At 36.8% G+C, this 19209-nt stretch overlaps 1 protein-coding gene across 5 annotated transcripts in view; it reads right to left on the bottom strand.

Moving 5' to 3' along the window:
- Positions 1-19209, bottom strand: part of LOC107605903 (uncharacterized) — a 54502-nt gene that overhangs the window by 20672 nt on the left and 14621 nt on the right. For 4 of the 5 annotated variants that reach the window (XM_088493859.1, XM_088493858.1, XM_088493861.1 and 1 more), the window contains 2 exons: positions 14742-14825; positions 11873-14646 (listed from right to left, as the gene is read on the bottom strand). In XM_088493859.1, coding sequence (XP_088349985.1) covers positions 11873-14623 — 2751 coding nt within the window. In that variant the 5' untranslated portion in view covers positions 14624-14646; positions 14742-14825. The remainder of the gene's footprint in view (positions 1-11872; positions 14647-14741; positions 14826-19209) is intronic. The other variant, XM_088493860.1, reaches the window with a different exon arrangement.

The following is a 19209-nucleotide window of genomic DNA, read 5'->3' as shown; positions in this document are numbered from 1 at the left end:
AGTCAAGATGGAAGGCCCGGATTAATGAAGCTTGGTGCAAAGGAAAGACACAGATGTAATTGCATGTTGGGTTTTACATTCGGTTTTCTCTCCTCTCTCTCTCTCTCTCTGGCCGAACCGGTTTTGGTTTGAAGAAGAAGAAGTTTAGCTTGGTTCAACAGTTTCAACCGTGGAGGCTTCCCCTTCTATAAATAAAGGTGAACAGCCAGGACTTGAAGCAAGGAGTAAGAGTGCAAGGCACAAAGTTCTCATAGCTATCTAAACTAACAGAAGTTCTTCTCCTTCAATGTTCTTCATTTTGTATTTTTCTGTTTAATTTTGTCTGTCTTGAGTCTCATGGAAAAAGGCAAACAGTGAGGTTTGTAAGAAAAAGTCATAGAGCGAAAAAAGGCAGAGTATACAAAATTAAAAGAAAAAGCCATAGATGTCCTAGAGATCCTTTCTACATCTGTGTTGTGTTTCATAATTCTGTGAAAATCTCCTTGCAAGTTGGGTTAGCACTTAGCAGTTGAAAGCTTGGCAGTGACCAAGTCAGGTTCAGGATTGGGGTTTAGATTCTGGACTTGTCCCGGATAGGAAGGGTAGTTCCTAGGGAGAATTGGTGTATGTAATCATGAAGATTATAGTGAAATTCCATCACTGTTGTGATGGAGACTGGATGTAGGCTGCATTGCACTTGGCAGCTGAACCAGGATACTTCGTGGTGTGATTTTTTCTCTCTCTTCTACTCCATTTCTGTTTCTGCTGCATAGGAGATAAAACTGAAAAATATCTCTTGCCTGGTTACGAGATAAAAAGAAAAAATCTCGTGACTAGGTACGAGACAAAAAGCAAAAAGTCTCCAGAAGTGTTCTAAAAGGCCAACAAGTGTTATTAAGCGAAAAAGGGGCTAAGATTCAACCCCCTTCTCTTAGCCACTAATAAACCATCAATTGGTATCAGAGCTTGGTCTCAAAGAGATCAAGCTTTGCATCTTGGAGAAAAGATCCAGATGGCAGAGAACAGTGGCTCAAATCTGGTGTCCTACAATCTAACAGAAGGACAGTCAAGCAACAGACCTCCTCTTTTCAATGGAAAAATTACACTATTGGAATGAGAGAATGAAGATTTTTGTGCAAGCAGTAGATTACAGACTATGGAAAATCATTCTGGAAGGTCCTCAATATCCAACCACCACAAGTGCTGAAGGAGTAGTCTCCCTTAAACCCGAAGCTAGTTGGACCGAAGAAGACAGAAAGAAGGTGGAGCTCAATGCCAAGGCTATCAACTTGCTCAACTGTGCAATCAGTTTCGAGGAGTACCGACGGGTATCACGATGCACAACGGCAAAGGAAATCTGGGACAAACTTCAAGTCACTCATGAAGGAACCACCATAGTAAAGAAGACCAGGATAGACATGCTGAACAGAGAATATGAAATTTTCTCAATGAAGGAAGGAGAATCCATAGATGAAATGTTTGAAAGATTCAACATCATCATTGTTGGCTTGGATGCTATGGGGATTAAGTATCTTGAATCTGTGCTTGTGAGAAGAGTCTTGAGATGTCTCACAAAAGAGTGGGAAACAAAAGCATTGATAATATCTGAGAGTAGTGGTCTTGATTCCATGACATATGATGATTTGAGAGGAAACTTACTTGCATTTGAAAATACATATTTGAAAAAATATACAAAAAAGAAAAGAATAGCTTTCACATCTGTTACTAACCCTCTGGATGATGAATCCAGTGATTATTCTTCTGAAAATGAATTTGTTTTGTTTGCCAAAAAATTCAGAAAAATGGTGAAACTCAAGGAAAGAAGCAAAGGAGGCAGTTCTAGGAAACAAAAGAAAGATTTCAGCAAAGTAATTTGTTACAACTGCAAAAAGACTGGCCATTTTAAATCTGATTGTCCTAAGTTGAAAAAGGAAAAGAAGCCAAAGAAGGAAAGGAAGAAAGGACTGATGGCTTCTTGGGAGGACTTGGAAAATGACTCAGAAGATAATGAAGAATCAGAAACCAAGTCCCAACCATGTCTCATGGCAGATCACGTTGAACAAGTAGTCTCTCATAACCCTGACACTGAAGATCTTCATCTTATGATAGACCACCTTTCTGAAAAAATTATATGCTTCTTGCTTGATAACCAATATCTTGAACAACAAATCACCATTCCTAAAGCTGAAAATGGTTTCCTCAAAGATAAATTAAGGGAGGCGGAAACTGCTGTTGAACTTGTTGAAGAAAACAAGTAGTTAAAAGCTCAACTTAAAAGCCGTGAAAGTAATCATTCTGTGGTGGCATATGTAAACTGTTTTAAAGAAAATGAAGAGTTGCTTAAAGAGGTCAAAAAGCTTAAAGAAGACTTAGCCAAGTTCACTCAAAGTTCTGAAAATCTAAATCAGATCTTGGCTAGTCAAAAAACCTCTTTATGATAAAGCTGGCTTGGATTTTCACAAAGCTTTCAAATCTGTTGAAAACTTTTCTTTTGAAAACATGGCTTCATCTTCTAATGATACAAGGTTTCAAAACCCAACAAGCTTTAACAAAACAGCAACTCCAAGATTTTGTAGACTATGCAACTGAAATGGTCACTTTCCCATTCAATGTTTCTTTGGTGAAAGAATGATTGGTAACAAAGCTTGCAAAATTGTTTTTGATTACAATGGATTGGGACATAGAAGATGGTTTAACGTGAAAGGATCAAAGAAGATTTGGATACCTAAGGTCACTTGAGCTCATTTTGTAGGTGTGCCTAGCATCCAAACGGAAGGACAATATGTGGTACATGGATAGTGGATGCTCTAGGCATATGACCAGAAAGGCAACCTTCTTCATTATGCTTGATGAGTATGATGGAGGGTTTGTCACTTTCGATGATGATGGTAAAGGAAAAATAGTGGCCATTGGAAAAATTGGTAAAAGCTTCTCATCTTCTATAAATGATGTTCTTCTTGTTGATGGGTTGAAACACAATTTACTAAGTGTAAGCCAATTATGTGATCTTGGATATGAAGTTGTTTTTAGAAAATTGGTATGCTTGGTTATTTGTGAAAAATCTGGGGATATTTTGTTTAAAGCTAAGAGATGTAACAATGTGTATGGATTGACTCTTGAAGATTTAAAAGATCAAAATGTAACATGTTTTATCTCTCTTGAATCTGAAAAATGGCTATGGCATAAGAAATTGGGTCATGCAAGCATGTACCAAATTTCTAAACTTGTTAAGAAAAACTTGATAAGAGGAATTCCAAATATTAAATTTGATAAGGATATTACTTGTGATGCTTGTCAATTAGGCAAACAAGTAAAGACCTCTTTTAAACCAAAAGATGGAATTTCTACCAAGAGGCCATTAAAAATGTTGCACATTGATCTTTTTGGTCCCACAAGAACTCAAAGTTTAGGAGGTAAACACTATAGATTAGTAGTGGTAGATGATTACTCTAGATTTGGTTGGATACTTTTCCTTACTCATAAGAATGATGCTTTCCATGCTTTTTCAACCCTTTGTAAAAGAATTCAAAATGAAAAAGATTTGAAAATTGTCCACTTGAGAAGTGATCATGGAAAAGAATTTGAAAATCAAGACTTTGAACAATTTTGTGATGATTTTGGAATTTCACATAACTTTTCATGCCCTAGAACCCCTCAACAAAATGGGGTAGTTGAAAGAAAGAATAGAAGCCTTCAAGAGATGACTAGGGTTATGCTTTGTGAAAATGATGTTCCAAAATTTTTATAGGCTGAAGCTGTAAATACAGCTTGTTATATTTTGAATAGGACAACTATTAGGAAGGGTTTAAAGAGAACACCTTATGAGCTATGGAAAGGAACCCCACCAAATCTTAAGTATTTCCACATTTTTGGATGTAAATGCTTTGTACTTAATAATAAAGAGAATCTTGGTAAATTTGATCCAAAATCCTATGAAGGAATGTTTGTTGGATACTCTACCACTAGCAAAGCATATAGAATTTACCTCAAAGATCATAGGACCATAGAGGAATCCATACACGTATCTTTTTGTGATTCTAATTCAATTCCCAGTGTGGTGGTAGATAATGATACAGATTGTGAAGAAGTTGTCAACAAGGAAGAAAGACCCAAATCAGTCCCAATTGAAGAATATGTCCGTTCAATTTTGTCTCATCAGAATGGAGGAGACATTTCTGTTTTGTCTCCTGAGCCAGTAAGAGAATCTGGAACAGAACAACCCACTGAAGCTCATCAAAGCTCAACATCACTCCGGAAGCTAAAAGAATGGAAGTCCATGAGGGTTATCCTCATGATTTTATCATTAGTGATCCCTCTCAAGGTGTAACAACAAGATCATCAACCAAAAGGCAAACCGAACTAAGCAATCTTGCTCTCTTATCACAAATGGAGCCCAATAATGTGAAGCAAGCTCTTGAAGATCCATCTTGGGTCAAAGCCATGCAAGAAGAGCTCGCTCAATTTGACAAGAATGAGGTTTTGACACTAGTACCTCATCCGGATGGTAAGAAGGTAACAGGTACTAAATGGGTTTTCAAAAATAAATTAGGTGATGATGGAAAGGTTGTTCGTAACAAGGCTAGATTAGTGGCCCAATGTTACGATCAAGAAGAGGGCATAGATTTTGATGAGTCTTTTGCTCCGGTAACAAGAATGGAAGCAATTAGGTTGCTTCTTGCCTATGCTGCCCATAAGGATTTTAAAATGTTCCAAATGGATGTCAAATGTGCTTTCCTTAATGGCTTTATTGATAGAGAAGTGTTTGTGGCACAACCTCCCGGTTTTGAAGATAAAGCATTTCCAAACCATGTTTTCAAACTCTCAAAGGCTCTTTATGGCCTTAGGCAAGCTCCAAGAGCTTGGTATGAAAGGCTTAGTACCTTCTTGTTGGAAAATCAATTTCAAAAGGGTACCACCGATACTACTTTATTTATTAAAGCATCTAATGATGATATTCTCTTAGTTCAAGTTTATGTGGATGATATAGTGTTTGGATCGGCCAATGAATCCTTGTGTGAAGAGTTTGGAAAACTCATGACTAGTGAGTTTGAAATGAGTTTAATGGGAGAGCTAACATTCTTTCTTGGCCTCCAAATTAAACAAACTCCTAGTAGCACTTTTAGTCACCAAGAAAAATATGCTAAAGAATTAATAAAGAAATTTGGCCTAGAAAATTTCAAACCAATGGGAACACCAATGCATCCAAACACTAAACTTGAAAAGGATGATAATGGCAAAGATGTGGATAAAACAAGGTATAGAGGAATGATATGTTCACTTATGTATCTTACCTCCTCTAGACCGGATATTGTTCAAAGTGTGGGTGTATGTTCAAGATTTCAATCTCTCCCAAAAGAATCCCATCTTTCGGCCGTTAAACGCATCATTAGATACATTAAGGGAACTAGTGATTATGGCTTATGGTATCCAAAATCTGATGATTTTTGTGCAGTGGGGTTTTGTGATGCAGATTATGCGGGATATCGAGTGGATAGAAAGAGCACATCCGGCATGTGTTGCTTCCTTGGAAGCTCACTCAACATGTGGTCAAGCAAGAAACAAGCCACAGTAGCTCTATCCACAGCCGAAGCTGAATACATTTCTGCATCTGCATGTTGTTCACAATTAATTTGGTTGAAAACTCAATTGGAGGATTACAAATTAAAAATCAATAGTATACCATTGTTTTGTGACAACATGAGTGCTATAAACATCTCAAAAAATCTTGTTTTGCACTCAAGAACCAAGCACATTGAGATCAAATATCATTTTATTAGAGAACATGTGCAAAAGGGTACTATTGATATTCAATTTATAAAATCTGAAGAACAACTTGCAGACATTTTCACTAAGCCCTTGTGTGAAGACAGATTCTGTTCCTTGAGAAACTGTTTGGGAATGATAGAATTAAGTTATGTTGATAATTTGTGAAATTTGTTGACTCTATTTGGTTTTGTCTCGTAGGAATGCAGGAGACAAATCTTAGGACGTGATGAACGGGCCATGATTCATGGGGAGACTGATCTGATATTAATTATCTTGGGCCCCACCAAACTTTTTGACCTTACTCTGACCCGTTTTTTGAGTTCCTCATTTTTTTAATCATACTTTTGGAAAGTTGTCATATCAAATCTTGTAGGAAGGAGTTGTTGTCAAATCGAATCTTTATCCTTCCCTCATCCCTTGATTCTAGGAGCTAACCTTTCAGTTTAAATTTTAAAATCTTTCCTTGGTTAATAACCACGCCCCTTAATGAGTAATAACTCCCTCAATTCTCTCTCCACTTAGCATTAATTGCTTCCATAACCTCCCTCCTCTCACCACTCTCTTCGGCCTCTCTTCATCTTCCCTCTCCCATCTCCATTTTCATAACATGAAAAAGAAGGTTGCTCCAAGGAAAAGTAGCCGAACCCACACATCAAAAAATCCTCCATTCTCAACCCCTCAAACACACACGCATATTCATATAGGGGTGTTCGTGGTGCGGTTTGGTTCGGTTTTAAGGGAAAAAGTCATTCGATCCGAACGCTTAATTTATGTGTGGTACAGTTTGGATTGGATGAACTTTTTTTAGAAATCCGATCCGATCCGATTACAAGCGGTTTGGATCGGTTTGGATTCGTGATTTTTTAAATAAAAAATTAATTACATATAACAAGTCTCAACATCAAATTTTAAATAATCAACAATGACATAACAAGTCTTAACAATATCTTAAAAAGCCAACGATAACATAATAATAGAAATAAAATTATAAGTTAGTTAAAATAAATAAATAAATAACATTTTGAACATAAAATATTTATTAAATAATAATAATATATGAATAATAGAAAAATGTATAACAAATTGAACATGTTATAAGTATAATTATAAATATAATAATAAAATAATAATATTATAGCACATTGTGCAGTTTGGATTGGATTGGATCGGTTATGAAAAGTAGATCCGAAATCCGATCCAATCCAGCGGTTTGTAAAAATAGAATCCAATCAAATCCGAATTAGTGCGATTTTAATCGGTTTTTGGTTTGGATTGGATTAGATGAGCGGTTTAATTTGGATCGGTTTGGATTTGAACACCCCTACATTCATATACACTCCACTTCTTCTTCATCCCCCTCACCCTCCTCTAAACAAACAGACACTATGAGAAGAAAGGTGATAGCAACGAAAACTTCATCCAGAAGAAAGCTGGAAAAAGTGAAAGATCCAATTGAAGAAGAAGAAGAGGAGTCTCACACATCTATACCTCATTCACCTCCAAAGAAAGCAACTCCTCATGCGTCTGCTCGAAGCTCTCAGAAGACCAAAGGTTACGCGCTACGTAACACAAGGGAACCACCGAATCTGGAATCCCTGGATTTCAAGAATAAATACAACAAAAATCATTCACATTTTGATCCAGGAAGATTTAATTCTTGTGCGTCTTATGAGTTTCATAAAGAGGTGTTGAAGAAACGTCACTTGTGTGCTTCACACATAGTGAACCTGGACTCTCTTGCTACTAAAGGAATCAACTTTATCACTCTTTTTGAGAATATGAAGTGGACTCCCCTGTTCAATATTCAGAAACCTGTATACCCAGCCTTGGTTCGAGAATTTTATGCAAACATGCGGCTGATTGATAGTGCAATCCATTCCTATGTGAAGCGAGTTTACATGACTCTGAGCAGAGAAACAATAAACACTGCTCTAGGTTATGTTGATGAAGGACCAGTAGCTTATATGTCAGAAAAATGAGATTCTCAAGTTGGAGTCACATATCAGATTACTCTGCACCAATTATGTGAAAATCTATCTGGACTGGTTGCCACGGTTCCAACTCACAAGACCCTTGGTCCAGAAAGGGCATTGCTGCACAGAATCATTACTCACATTCTGACTCCAAAGAGTGGCTCACACAATAGAGTAACCATTTCTGATTCCTTTATGCTTTTTGCCATTATTACTTCATCTCCTATTTCCTTTGCATATCTCATGGTAAGGCATATGTGGGAATGTGTTAGAAGCACCAAAAAGGCTAACCTTCCTTATGGCATATTTCTTCCCTGCATATTTGAATACTTCAATGTTGATCTAATTAATGAAGATGAAGAGAATAAAGTTTCATCAATTAAGGGAGGAGGAGTTTCAGGTACTATGAAAGGCACCAAAGGAAAACGGTCAATGCCCTCTGACAGTGATCTTGAGAGCTGCCCAGCCGAGCCGTCCAAGGTGACAGAATCAATCAAGGAGGTCCTCACTGAGTTTTCTAACGTGTCCAAACTGATGGTGGAATCTTACAAGGCCGCTCGAAAGTAAGCATACGAAAATGAAAAAGTTTGGACAAAGTGTCAAGAAAGAGTTGGTCTGATGCTTCAGAATTTCGAAAAAGAGATGGAGGCTGCCGATAAGGATGATGAATCTGAGTACAATCCTTCTGATGATTGACTTAATTATTTCTTGTTGAATTCTGGTTCTGTTTGGCTTATTATGGTACTTTGTAGGCTGTTTGGATACTCTAGACCATTACTATTTTGTTAAACTCTTGAATATTTTGATTTTGGTTATATTTGTATGTTTCATTGTCACTTTTTACAGGTTCCCTTTTGATGACAAAAGGGGGAGGAAAGCTGAAAAAATTGAAAAAGTTGAAAGAAACAGGGGCTGAAATCTTTTGTGATTTATGATCACTCCTGTACATATGCCTTATGTTCTGTTGTGTTGATGTTTGTTGAAATGTTTGTTGAAATATTTGTTGCAATTGGAACTTAGTTGTGATTTGATAATCCCTTTATGCTTAGATAGGTTGATAATTTCCTTATGCTCTGATATGATTCTGTTTAATTGAAAATGTTTTCCTTACTATAAACTGATAATTTTGTTGCTCTGATATGATGGCTGGAAAATGTTGTTCATTTAATCAAATTATTTGAAAATTATCAACTGTTTCTCATGTACTCTGTATTCAAAGCATTTTTGATTGATATTGAGTAGAAAATCATTTATATGATAACAAGTCAAGTTGTGTTTATCATGTTATTTCTGCTCATAAATCAAGCAATTCAACATCTCAAATTCCATATGTTGAATAACATAATTGCCTTAAGCTTGATTTCAAAAGTTACAAGAAAATCTTCCCTTGGTAAAATGGCATATATTAAGGGGGAGTCATGTAACAATTGGAAAGGTGAAGGAATCCTAATATTCAAAGGGAGTACTCTAATCTTTGATTTCTTTCCATTTTAATTTTTAATAGTGTTTGTCATCAAGGGGGAGATTGATGATTTTGGAAAACTCTAAATTAATTTGATGATGATCAAACATTATTAAAACAATTAATTACAAAATTGTTAATTTAATCTTCAAAGTTATATTTGCTGATTAATAATTTTGTTATTTTGCAAGTTATGTACATTGGGCATAAAAGCAAAAACAAAGCCTAAGTGTGCTAATAAAATGCAATCAGCCTTGAGTAAATTGTTATATTAAGTGGCTGAAGTATTGTTGTGTTGATTGGGCCAGTATTTTTTATATAAGGCCAATGTGATAATAATCAGCCTTGATGACATTTATATATATGATAAGTGGCTGAAATTATTGCTATGATGGGCCAAATTTTTTATTATTATCTTTAGCCCAAAACAATTTTGGTTTGAAACTAACTAACTTGGTCCGAAACGAAAGAAAGAGATGGAAGAAAGCTTTGCATGCTTAGTTCGGTCACTTACTTTCTCTCATCATAAGATGGATTTCAAATTTAATTCAACTCACTTTAATTGCATTGGAATCATGAGAGAGAAATAGCAATTGATTTGATTGCTATCATTAATGATACACGCTACTTAGCAAAGGGAATAAACAAACTCAATTAATTTCATTCTCTTTCTTAAGTTCAAAGTCTTTCAATTACTCTCTCTCTCTACTCTCTCCTCACTTTCGGTCACTTCACAGGAAATATGGAAACTTTTGCAAGATATTAGAGTGAAGAAGATGAAGCTAGAAGCAAGCTAGAAGCCATTGTGATGATGGCATCAAGAAAAAGAAAATCTGAAGTATGGAGTGGCTGAGATCTTTGCCAAAATGGGTAGATATGGTGAAGTGTTCTCAAGCTCTCCATACCAAAAATGGTGAAGATCCACTTCGGTCAGAGGAAGAAGATCCTTGAATAATATCCTTGGAGGGATGACTTGTCTCTAATTTTGCTCAACCACTACAGAAGATAGCTACTGTAGCTAGTGGGGGAAGAGGCAGAAGTTAGAGCAGAAGAAGCTGTCATCATCAAGAACTCATCAAGGGCTAGGAATCCTTCTTGGAGTGCAAGTCAAGATGGAAGGCCCAGATTGATGAAGCTTGGTGCGAAGGGAAGACACAGAGGTAATTGCATGTTGGGATTTACATTCAATTTTCTCTCCTCTCTCTCTGGTCGAACCGGTTTTGGTTTGAAGAAGAAGAAGTTTAGCTTGGTTCAACAGTTTCAACCGTGGAAGCTTCCCTTTCTATAAATAAGGGTGAACAGCCAGGGCTTGAAGCAAGGAGTGAGAATGCAAGGCACAGAGTTCTCATAGCTACCTAAGCTAACAGAAGTTCTTCTCCTTCAATGTTCTTCATTTTGTATTTTTCTGATTAATTTTGTCTGTCTTGAGTCTCATGGAAAAAAGGCAAACAATGAGGTTTGTAAGAAAAAGCCATAGAGCGAAAAAAGGCAGAGTATACAAAATTAAAAGAAAAAGTCATAGATGTCCTAGAGATTCTTTGTACATCTGTGTTGTGTTTCATGATTCTGTGGGAATCCCCTTGCAAGTTGGGTTAGCACTTAGCAGTTGAAAGCTTGGCAGTGACCAAGTTAGGTTCAGGATTGGGGTTTAGATTCTGGACTTGTCCCGGATAGGAAGGGTAGTTCATAGGGAGAATTGGTGTATGTAATCATGAAGATTATAGTGAAATTCCATCACTGCTGTGATGTAGACTAGATGTAAGCTGCATTGCACTTGGCAGCTGAACTAGGATACTTTGTGGTGTAATTTTTTTCTCTTTCTTCTACTCCATTTCTGTTTCTGTTGCATAGGAGATAAAGCTGAAAAATATCTCTTGCCTAGTTACGAGATAAAAAGAAAAAGTCTCGTGACTAAGTACGAGACAAAAAGCAAAAAGTCTCCAGAAATGTTCTAAAAAGCCAGCAAGTATTATTAAACAAAAATGGGTTAAGATTTAACCCTCCTTCTCTTAGTCACTAAAAATCATCACATCCTTTGTACTAATTATGTAATAAACTAACAATTGAAAGGAAATCTAATAAAATAAAAGTAATAAAATTAGCTAGGAAGTAAACAGGTAAAACAACTAAATGAAATGTGATAATAGATAAATTTCTAATACTTACGGTACAAGAAATATGAGAAGTTTCTATGATCATTTAAATGTTATTTTAGTACAGTATTATTATCGATCATTAATTCTAAATAAAATACTTAGTAGTATCCATGACGATCAATAATTAGTTTCTATAATTTTTATAAAAAAATGTTTTTAGGTATTCTCGATCTCTCTCATGCACACTAAGTGAAATGCATTTTCAATTTGGTATTATAAATTGGTTCATGATGAGATATTTCTTGAGATTTATATTAACTTAATATACTATATAGAAATGTAATTAAAAAATATTAACAAAATAATTTACTAATTCAGTATGTTAACAAAGTTAATATAAGTATATTTATTAGTTTTTATATATTTAACATTTATTAGTTTATAAAATATAGCAACTACCGATACTAATTTTACTACTTTTTTATGTTGAGTCAGAATTATTCAGATCCACCGATACTCCATAAAATGAAATAAATAAATAAACTAAAGAACCCACTTATATGCATCAAAACAAGTATAGAAGCTAAAACACTTACTTGATTATTGAAAAGGGATATTGGAGAAGATGTTGGCTGATGAGAATATAAGGATTCAAGCGCATCCAAATGTTGTAGAGTCAGAGAATGGAGCAATGGGAACTGAATGGTTTCGCCAGTTTCGTCATTCATTGCACTTGCATCATCATCTTCAAACACTACCTTTTCCATAAGATTGCATTCAGAAATTTCCAACTCTGAAAGCTGAGGCATCCCTTTAACCATGGATACAGAGAGAAAATATTTTACTTTATTACATTTTTCAACTTTGATGGCTCGGAGCTTGGCGAAGAAACCAACTGCAAGTGGCCCATGACAAATTTTTTCCATCTTACCGAGATTCTGAATCACCAGTTTTTCCAGGTTTGGAAATGGGGTTGGAATATGAGACCTCTCTGTAAAATCAATGATGTGCTGAATTAAGGCATTATTTTGGATGTGGAGGTGCTTCAGTTGAGGAAATCCATCCCCATTCAATTGGTAGAGTACATTCGAAATGCCTTCAACTTCATCCAAATACAAATTCTCTGCACTTCTGATCAAGCTTTTGATCCCATGCTCCAAGTGAATATTGGTGCCAAGCTTGAGCTTCAATGTTTTCAATGTGACGTCAGCAATATCATCCCATTCCCAGACGTCTCCAATAACAATTTTGAACCTTTCTAATTTATGAAACATCAAGTCTCTTGGCAACATCCATGCCTCTTGTATCTGTAGCTCTAGAGTTGTTAGGTTTGACAACTGACGAAGTTCATCAAGGCTGGCATTTTCATCTTGAATGTCTGAATTCTCAATCTTCCACTTAATGGAGGTATTGCCCATGTATAACTCCTCCAATTTGATCAAGCTTGATATGACGCCTGCTGGGATGATTTCAATCCCAGAATCACTCAAATCGAGCATTCTTAAATGACTCAATTTCCCTATTTCGCTTGAAAGTTTTATCATCGATGACTTTAAGAGACTCAGTATTTCTAAATTTTTTAAAGCTCCTACTGCATCAATATTTTCCAGAACACAGAGATCCAAACACAAAGTTTTAAGATTAGTTAGGGAAAGAAAAGAAGTGGGCAGTGAAGTCAAGTTCAAGCCTGTTAAATCTAAAACTTGAAGGAATTTTGTTTCCGCAAAAAAGAAATTAGGGATTTCCAGAGATAGATCAAAATTACTCAAGTGGAAAAATTTTAGATTATGACCATCTAACTTTTCAGGAAGCTGGCGAAAAGCACCATTGAGCAGAATGATCTGGGAGCAGTTGCTAAGAATATCCATTTTGGGAAATTCCCTCAACTTATCTCCGTACTTGACTAATATGTGATAATCCCTATAAGCTATGGAGATAGCTACTTCACGAACAACGTCATGCATTTTGACCCTTGTGCTTGTGTTATCTTCTAACAACAAACAAGATGCCTTTAATGCACTTATCATGTTGTGAAGTCTATTTCTGGCACCTTCCATTGTATTTGTGCTGTTGAATATACCTAGACCCATTCCATATTTGAATAGGTCATTGACAGAAAGATTTTTACCATTTGTCGCACAGAGTAAGAAAAAAGCTTTCATTTCATTGCCTTTCAGCCTTTTGTAACTTAACTCCAAAGCTGAATAAGTTATCTCCTGCAACTCTTCATTGTCAACCTTTTCTAATTGGCTCAAAGCATCTTTCCACGCATGAATGTTTTGATCTATCAATGAGCGCGCCATAGTAACTATGAGAATAGGCAATCCTGCACACTTTTTTGCCAACTGGAATGCAATTTGATGCTTGTCGGGTTCTTTGTCTAAATTATTAGCCTTAGATTGGAACAAGCTCCACGATTCTTCTTCATTTAAAATTTCTAGTCTAAAATGTTCTTTGACTCCCATCTGTCGTAGCAAATCTAAGGTTCTAGAAGTCATCAATAATTTGCAGCCATTATGTTCACCATCAGAGGGAATGCCTACTTTCTTCAAGTCAAGGGCTTCCCAAATATCATCCAGTATGAGAAGGATGGTTTTCTCCATTTTGATTCTCTCGTATAGGCGAGGTGCTCTACCAGCAACAGTTACCTCTTCAAAACGAAGACCCAACTGATCAGCAATCTCCTCTTGAACGGTTTTGATGTCTGGTGTTTTGGATATGGTGGCCATAACCACCTCATCAAACAACTGGTTTTCCTTAGCTATTTGATAAACTTCTTCAACGAGAGTGGTCTTACCAACACCACCAAGCCCGTAGATTCCAACCATGCTTACTTTGGCGTCTCTTAGAGCATGCATGATATTCTCTATAATTGGTTTCCTTGACTCCAAGTTTTGACTACTCCTTATAGTAAATGCTGACACTGCATCAAGTTTAGGACGGTAAGCTACCTGGAAAAAGTCCCCTCCTCCCCGTACTTCAACAACTTTTTTGGCAACTTTTGTAGCTTTTCTACTGAGTTGATGGCGTGTCACCACATTAGGAAATGACCATCTAGAACATCCAGCCTTTTCATGACGAGGATCATTTTGAAGTTGAGTTACGTCTCCAATGGCTTCATCCACATTCTTCAACCAATTCTGCACAACATCAGAAGTTGTTTTCCCATTCCTTCTTTCTTTTTCCACACGTTGCTTGATTTCGTCTCTTTTGTACTCAAGATCACTGACACAGTCCCTTAGCTCTTTAAATTTGGCTTTGTAGAAAATTAGATAACCAACTTGCCTTCCAATAGGTGCTACAGTGTACTCAGCTATTTTTGCAGCAACTGAAATGAGAATATCCATTGATCCTTTTGATTCAGTTCAAACTACAAGCAAAAGTAGGAAAATTTTAAATGAGGAAAAGAGTTCATGGGAAACATTGTAAAAAGAAAAACATACACAAACGTTAAATGTTAGATACCTTTTCCTTTGGAGTTAAATTGGGCGAATAAAAAGAGTAATCGATATGCTTGAAAGATCAAATACTTCAAGACACACCTTTTTCCTGTTACATAAATGTTAAATGCTTATTACTCGTTTTAAATTGGAGACAAAATGGTAACGGTTGCACCCACAAAACTTAAGCAATTTAAGGAGACAGACATAGTTTACGAGTAGTAAGTAAGCAAAACCAGCCATACTGCTGATTCTTGAAAGAAAATTAAAAATGGCTAAATAAAGTAGATTTTGTTGTGATAAAATCAAATGAGGTGGATGACCATCATTAATATGGGCGGTTGATATCAATACTGAACGGCTCAACTCCTCATGGCAAACATAAGTTAATGAAATTGGAATTGTAAACTTCACACGCCTATAAATAGTGAAGTAATCTGAAGAACTATACACAAGCAATAAAACAATTCTTCTTCTTTTGTCATATTACAACTATTCTGAATATTTCTCTCTCTCACTCTTTATAATATTAGTAAATATATTAATCATCTCTATTATATTGAGATAGTAATTGTGGTGAATATTGCTATATAATTATACTTCTTTATTTTATATATATTATCTCTTCTTTATTTATTTATTTATTTTACAACACGTTATCAGCACGAGACTCTTATCAAATTTTAGGAAGACTCCAGGTAACAAATTTTCATTATGTCGAAACTCTCTCATCTTGAATTTAATACTCTTCATATATCTAGAAACAACTATTTATCATGGATACTAGATACTAAAATCCATTTTGATTCAATGGATCTTGGAAATACCATTAAGGCCAAAAATAATGTATTCCAGAAGGATAAAGCCAAAGCCATGATTTTCCTTCGTCGTTGTTAGTCGAAAATATTTTTCGACTAGGATAAGCTAATTCGAAATATTGAAGAGATGTTAGGATGGGAGAAAAGGTCGAAATGACGCACGTGCAGGTATTTATTAGAAGTTATTTTACATGGACTCGATCTATACATCTTGGGAAATCGAACAAGTATTCGATTGAAGAATCGAACGGGTGTTCGAATAAAGAAACGGACGGTTACACTAAGTAGAGAAGTTGAAGGCGGTTTCCAAGTGAGAATTTATGGGTAACGTTTATCAGCAAGAGAGCGGAAACGGTTATCCGGGAATGCACATGGAAGGCAGTACCATGTAATTAATGGTCGATTATAAAAGTAGATTATAAATATTAGTAAGTTTTAGGAAATAAAGGTTGGAACTTTTCTTCAGAAATATACTCAAGCACACTCACATCCCCAACGAATTTCTGAGTCTGCATTCGAATTTAATTTTTGTAGGGTTCCTTCCACTGTCTTTAGTTTTTCATTTACACTTTCTGTAAAACTTTACTTTTCCTGTCCAAATTACCTTTCAAGCAATGTTTAATTTATTTGCTCAATTTACATTTCAGCACCTTTAATTTCTATGTCAAAAGTCCTTTGATTCAATCAAAGGCATTTTACTGCTTTGTTTAAATTTAATGCAAAACATTTCGATTTCAGTCAATTTACTTGCATTTTTGAATCTTATTTCCTGTTTAAATACTCGTCTAATTCGAGAACCTTTGATGCACTTATAGAACTGGTACCTGCAAAAGAGGAGTAGGTTTCGCTCCCAGACCATTAGAATTGAACCACCATCGATTTGCTAAAAATCGACAAAACAATAGTCATCTTCATGGGAAGCTTTGATTGTTTGAAGGGCTGCAGTATAGCTTTTTGCCTCAGTTCTGATTTTAGCTTCTTCATTTTCAATTTCTTGAAGTTTTTCCTGGGTAACTACGCTTTTGTTGGCAATTTGTTTGAATTGATGGATTATGGCGGAGTGTGGGGATGGAGCTTGAAGTTCAAAAAGTGAACTCAAAAGATCGGACAAAAGCTTGTTTAAGGCTGCATCATTGGTCCATTCGATGGGTGGATGGTCCAGGAGTTTGAGAAGTGATAGAAGTTGTTTTCGAGCATTAACATTCAGCTCGGATGAAGGACCAGATGTAGAAGGACCAAGGAGTACTGGGGTAGAAATAGGCACTTCGTCCTCCTGAATAGCTTGGTTTAGGATAGTGACTAGGTTAGCCAGAGTGGTATTTGCAGACCCCGTGGAAACACCCAAATTTCCAGATCCTTGACCAAGGGGAGTTTGAAGTTCAGCTTGTTCGGGAGGACTGGAGGTTCTTTGAGGAGAAGGAAAGGTTTCCAGAACTCTACACGGAGAATCTGAAGCAGTAGTCTCAACAACTCGAGAGGGGGAGTCAAAATCAGGGGCCACCTGATATTCAGCAGAAAGTGCAACCTAATTGGTTGAAGAAACATGTCCAAGGATCAGAGTTTGTGTTGGAGAGTGATGAGTGTGCTCCTTTGTTAAGTCGACTACCTATGTCCCAATCGGAATTGGAAAAGCGACTTGGAGAGGCTGAACAAATTTTGTGGCTTGGATTGATGAATGAGATGTGGTTTGTCCTAGGTCTTGTTGTTGTTGTTGTGGCTGATCTGGTGCCAAAGATAAGGTGATTGATTGTGCAGCAGTCACGGGCTGAAATACAAGGTACAATAAGTCGAGATTTATTTTGATTAAATCGAGATATACGTGAAAATGATATAATGTTACCGGAATGGGTCTTGTTCTTCGAACTAACTGAGAACCTGAATCTGAATCAATTGTATCCACCGATGGTGAGAATGCAGCAAGGATATTCCGAATAGATGGTTCACTATCCTCAGAGGAGCTTTCACTCGTTGATTGCAACTGTAACTGATGAAGGATTGAAGTCAAAAATTTTTAAGTAAATGTGATTTTCAAAAAGTTTCAGTTTAAGTACATATGTATAGGTAGAGAGTAGTTACCCTTCTAGAAGTTCTTGTAGGAGTCCTCCGACTCTTCCTTAGCGGTTGTCGTGAGGAGGTTGTAGTTTCGGCCTTTCTTTTTTGGGGTCTTTTAGGAGAACCCTCAGCAGCAGGAACCGCTTGGACAACAGAGCGTTTGATCTCTTCAAAGGTACGACTGTACCTAGAATAGTAAGCAGTCCACCAATCAAAGCAAGATTTGGTGATGTATGAGCTTCGATCATAGATGAGGTGATGATAGCCTTCTTTTTGTTGTTGATTTTTCAAAAGGCAAAGATCGATTTCTTTTTGTGAAGTTAAAGTAATATGGCAAAATGGCCTGCTATTGCTGGTGAGAGGAGTCGGGATGGCTTGTGAGAAGCCAAGCTGCCTGGCTATGTAATGTGGGGCATATAGAGTTACATTGAAACCTTTTTTTATGTTGAGGTAGCCCTGTAGGAATTACCTGTACAGCCAGTAAATTTGTCCAACTCCTATTTGCAAGCTCATTTTCTTCAGTATCATTGGGGAAGAGGAGGCGTTCGAGCCAAGCAAGACCACAATTTTGATGCAAAAAAAGAGTGAAATTGAGGTTTTCGTTGTGGAAGTCTTTGCAGAATGAAAAAGAGAAAAGACAGCCCAAAATCAGTCTTCATTCGATTGTGCTTCTGGGAAATTTGGCTTGAAAGTAGCCAATCAGAAGCCTTCAATGTGCTGTTTGTCTGTTGCACCACCGCTAGGCGTTGTCATATACTTTTCAAAAATGACATTAAGCCATAGTTGCAGAAGCCAGAGAGGGCCACCTGTACTAATCAGATAGTTGTTTCGAAGACAATTAACAAATTGGCCAAGTTCTTCGAAAATGTGTCCTAAAAGAAGCTTGGCCAAGTTTAAGTTGTTTCCTTCATGAAGCAGAGCAGCCAGAGAAAGAAAGAGATTTGACATTTGGACACTTCGAGAGAAAAAGACAATGGCATTTAGCCAGTAGAACAGAAAGGCTACATGTTCATCATCTGTAATGACAGTGCCCTCTGTGCCCATGTGATGAGCAATGAAGTCACTGTAAGAAGTTGTGGGGGCAATGTTGTATTGTTGCCGAGGCTGCATGTCAGAGGTGAAATCTGGAGGACTAATTGGGAGTCCTGTAATAGTAGCCACATCTAGCAATGACATACTGATCATTCCACAGGGAAGGTGGAAATTATTGGTAGTCTTGTTCCAAAAAAAGGTCACGGCTCCGATCATCCAAGGGAGCGTCGAAGGAGAAAAGTGGGAAAGTCTCCAAAGTTCATGGATTCCAAGAGCCCCCAAACAGCGCTCTTCGATGGGGCAAGACGTTCATACCAGGCTGTGAAGTCGGTTCCTCGAGGAGTGATCTTGGGGTTATTCCGAAAGGGTTTCTGGTTGGTGAAGAAAGAGATATTAAGGTTTTGATTGATCAACAAATCTTCCCCTTGAGCACTAGGGAAGAAAGGGCGTTTTTTGTTTCCCCTTTTCAAATTCTCGATGGGACCAATGAAACAATGGATGTCTCCACCTACAGTGAAGGGAATAAGGATTCTAGAGTCGTTGATTTAGAGTTGGGGGTCATCGATAACTTCATCATTGACTTGATTCAAA

Source organism: Arachis ipaensis, chromosome B7, assembly GCF_059453495.1.
Source record: "Arachis ipaensis isolate K30076 ecotype BB chromosome B7, ASM5945349v1, whole genome shotgun sequence".
NCBI classification, from domain to species: Eukaryota; Viridiplantae; Streptophyta; class Magnoliopsida; order Fabales; family Fabaceae; genus Arachis; species Arachis ipaensis.
This window is presented reverse-complemented; position numbering and strand designations above follow the sequence as displayed.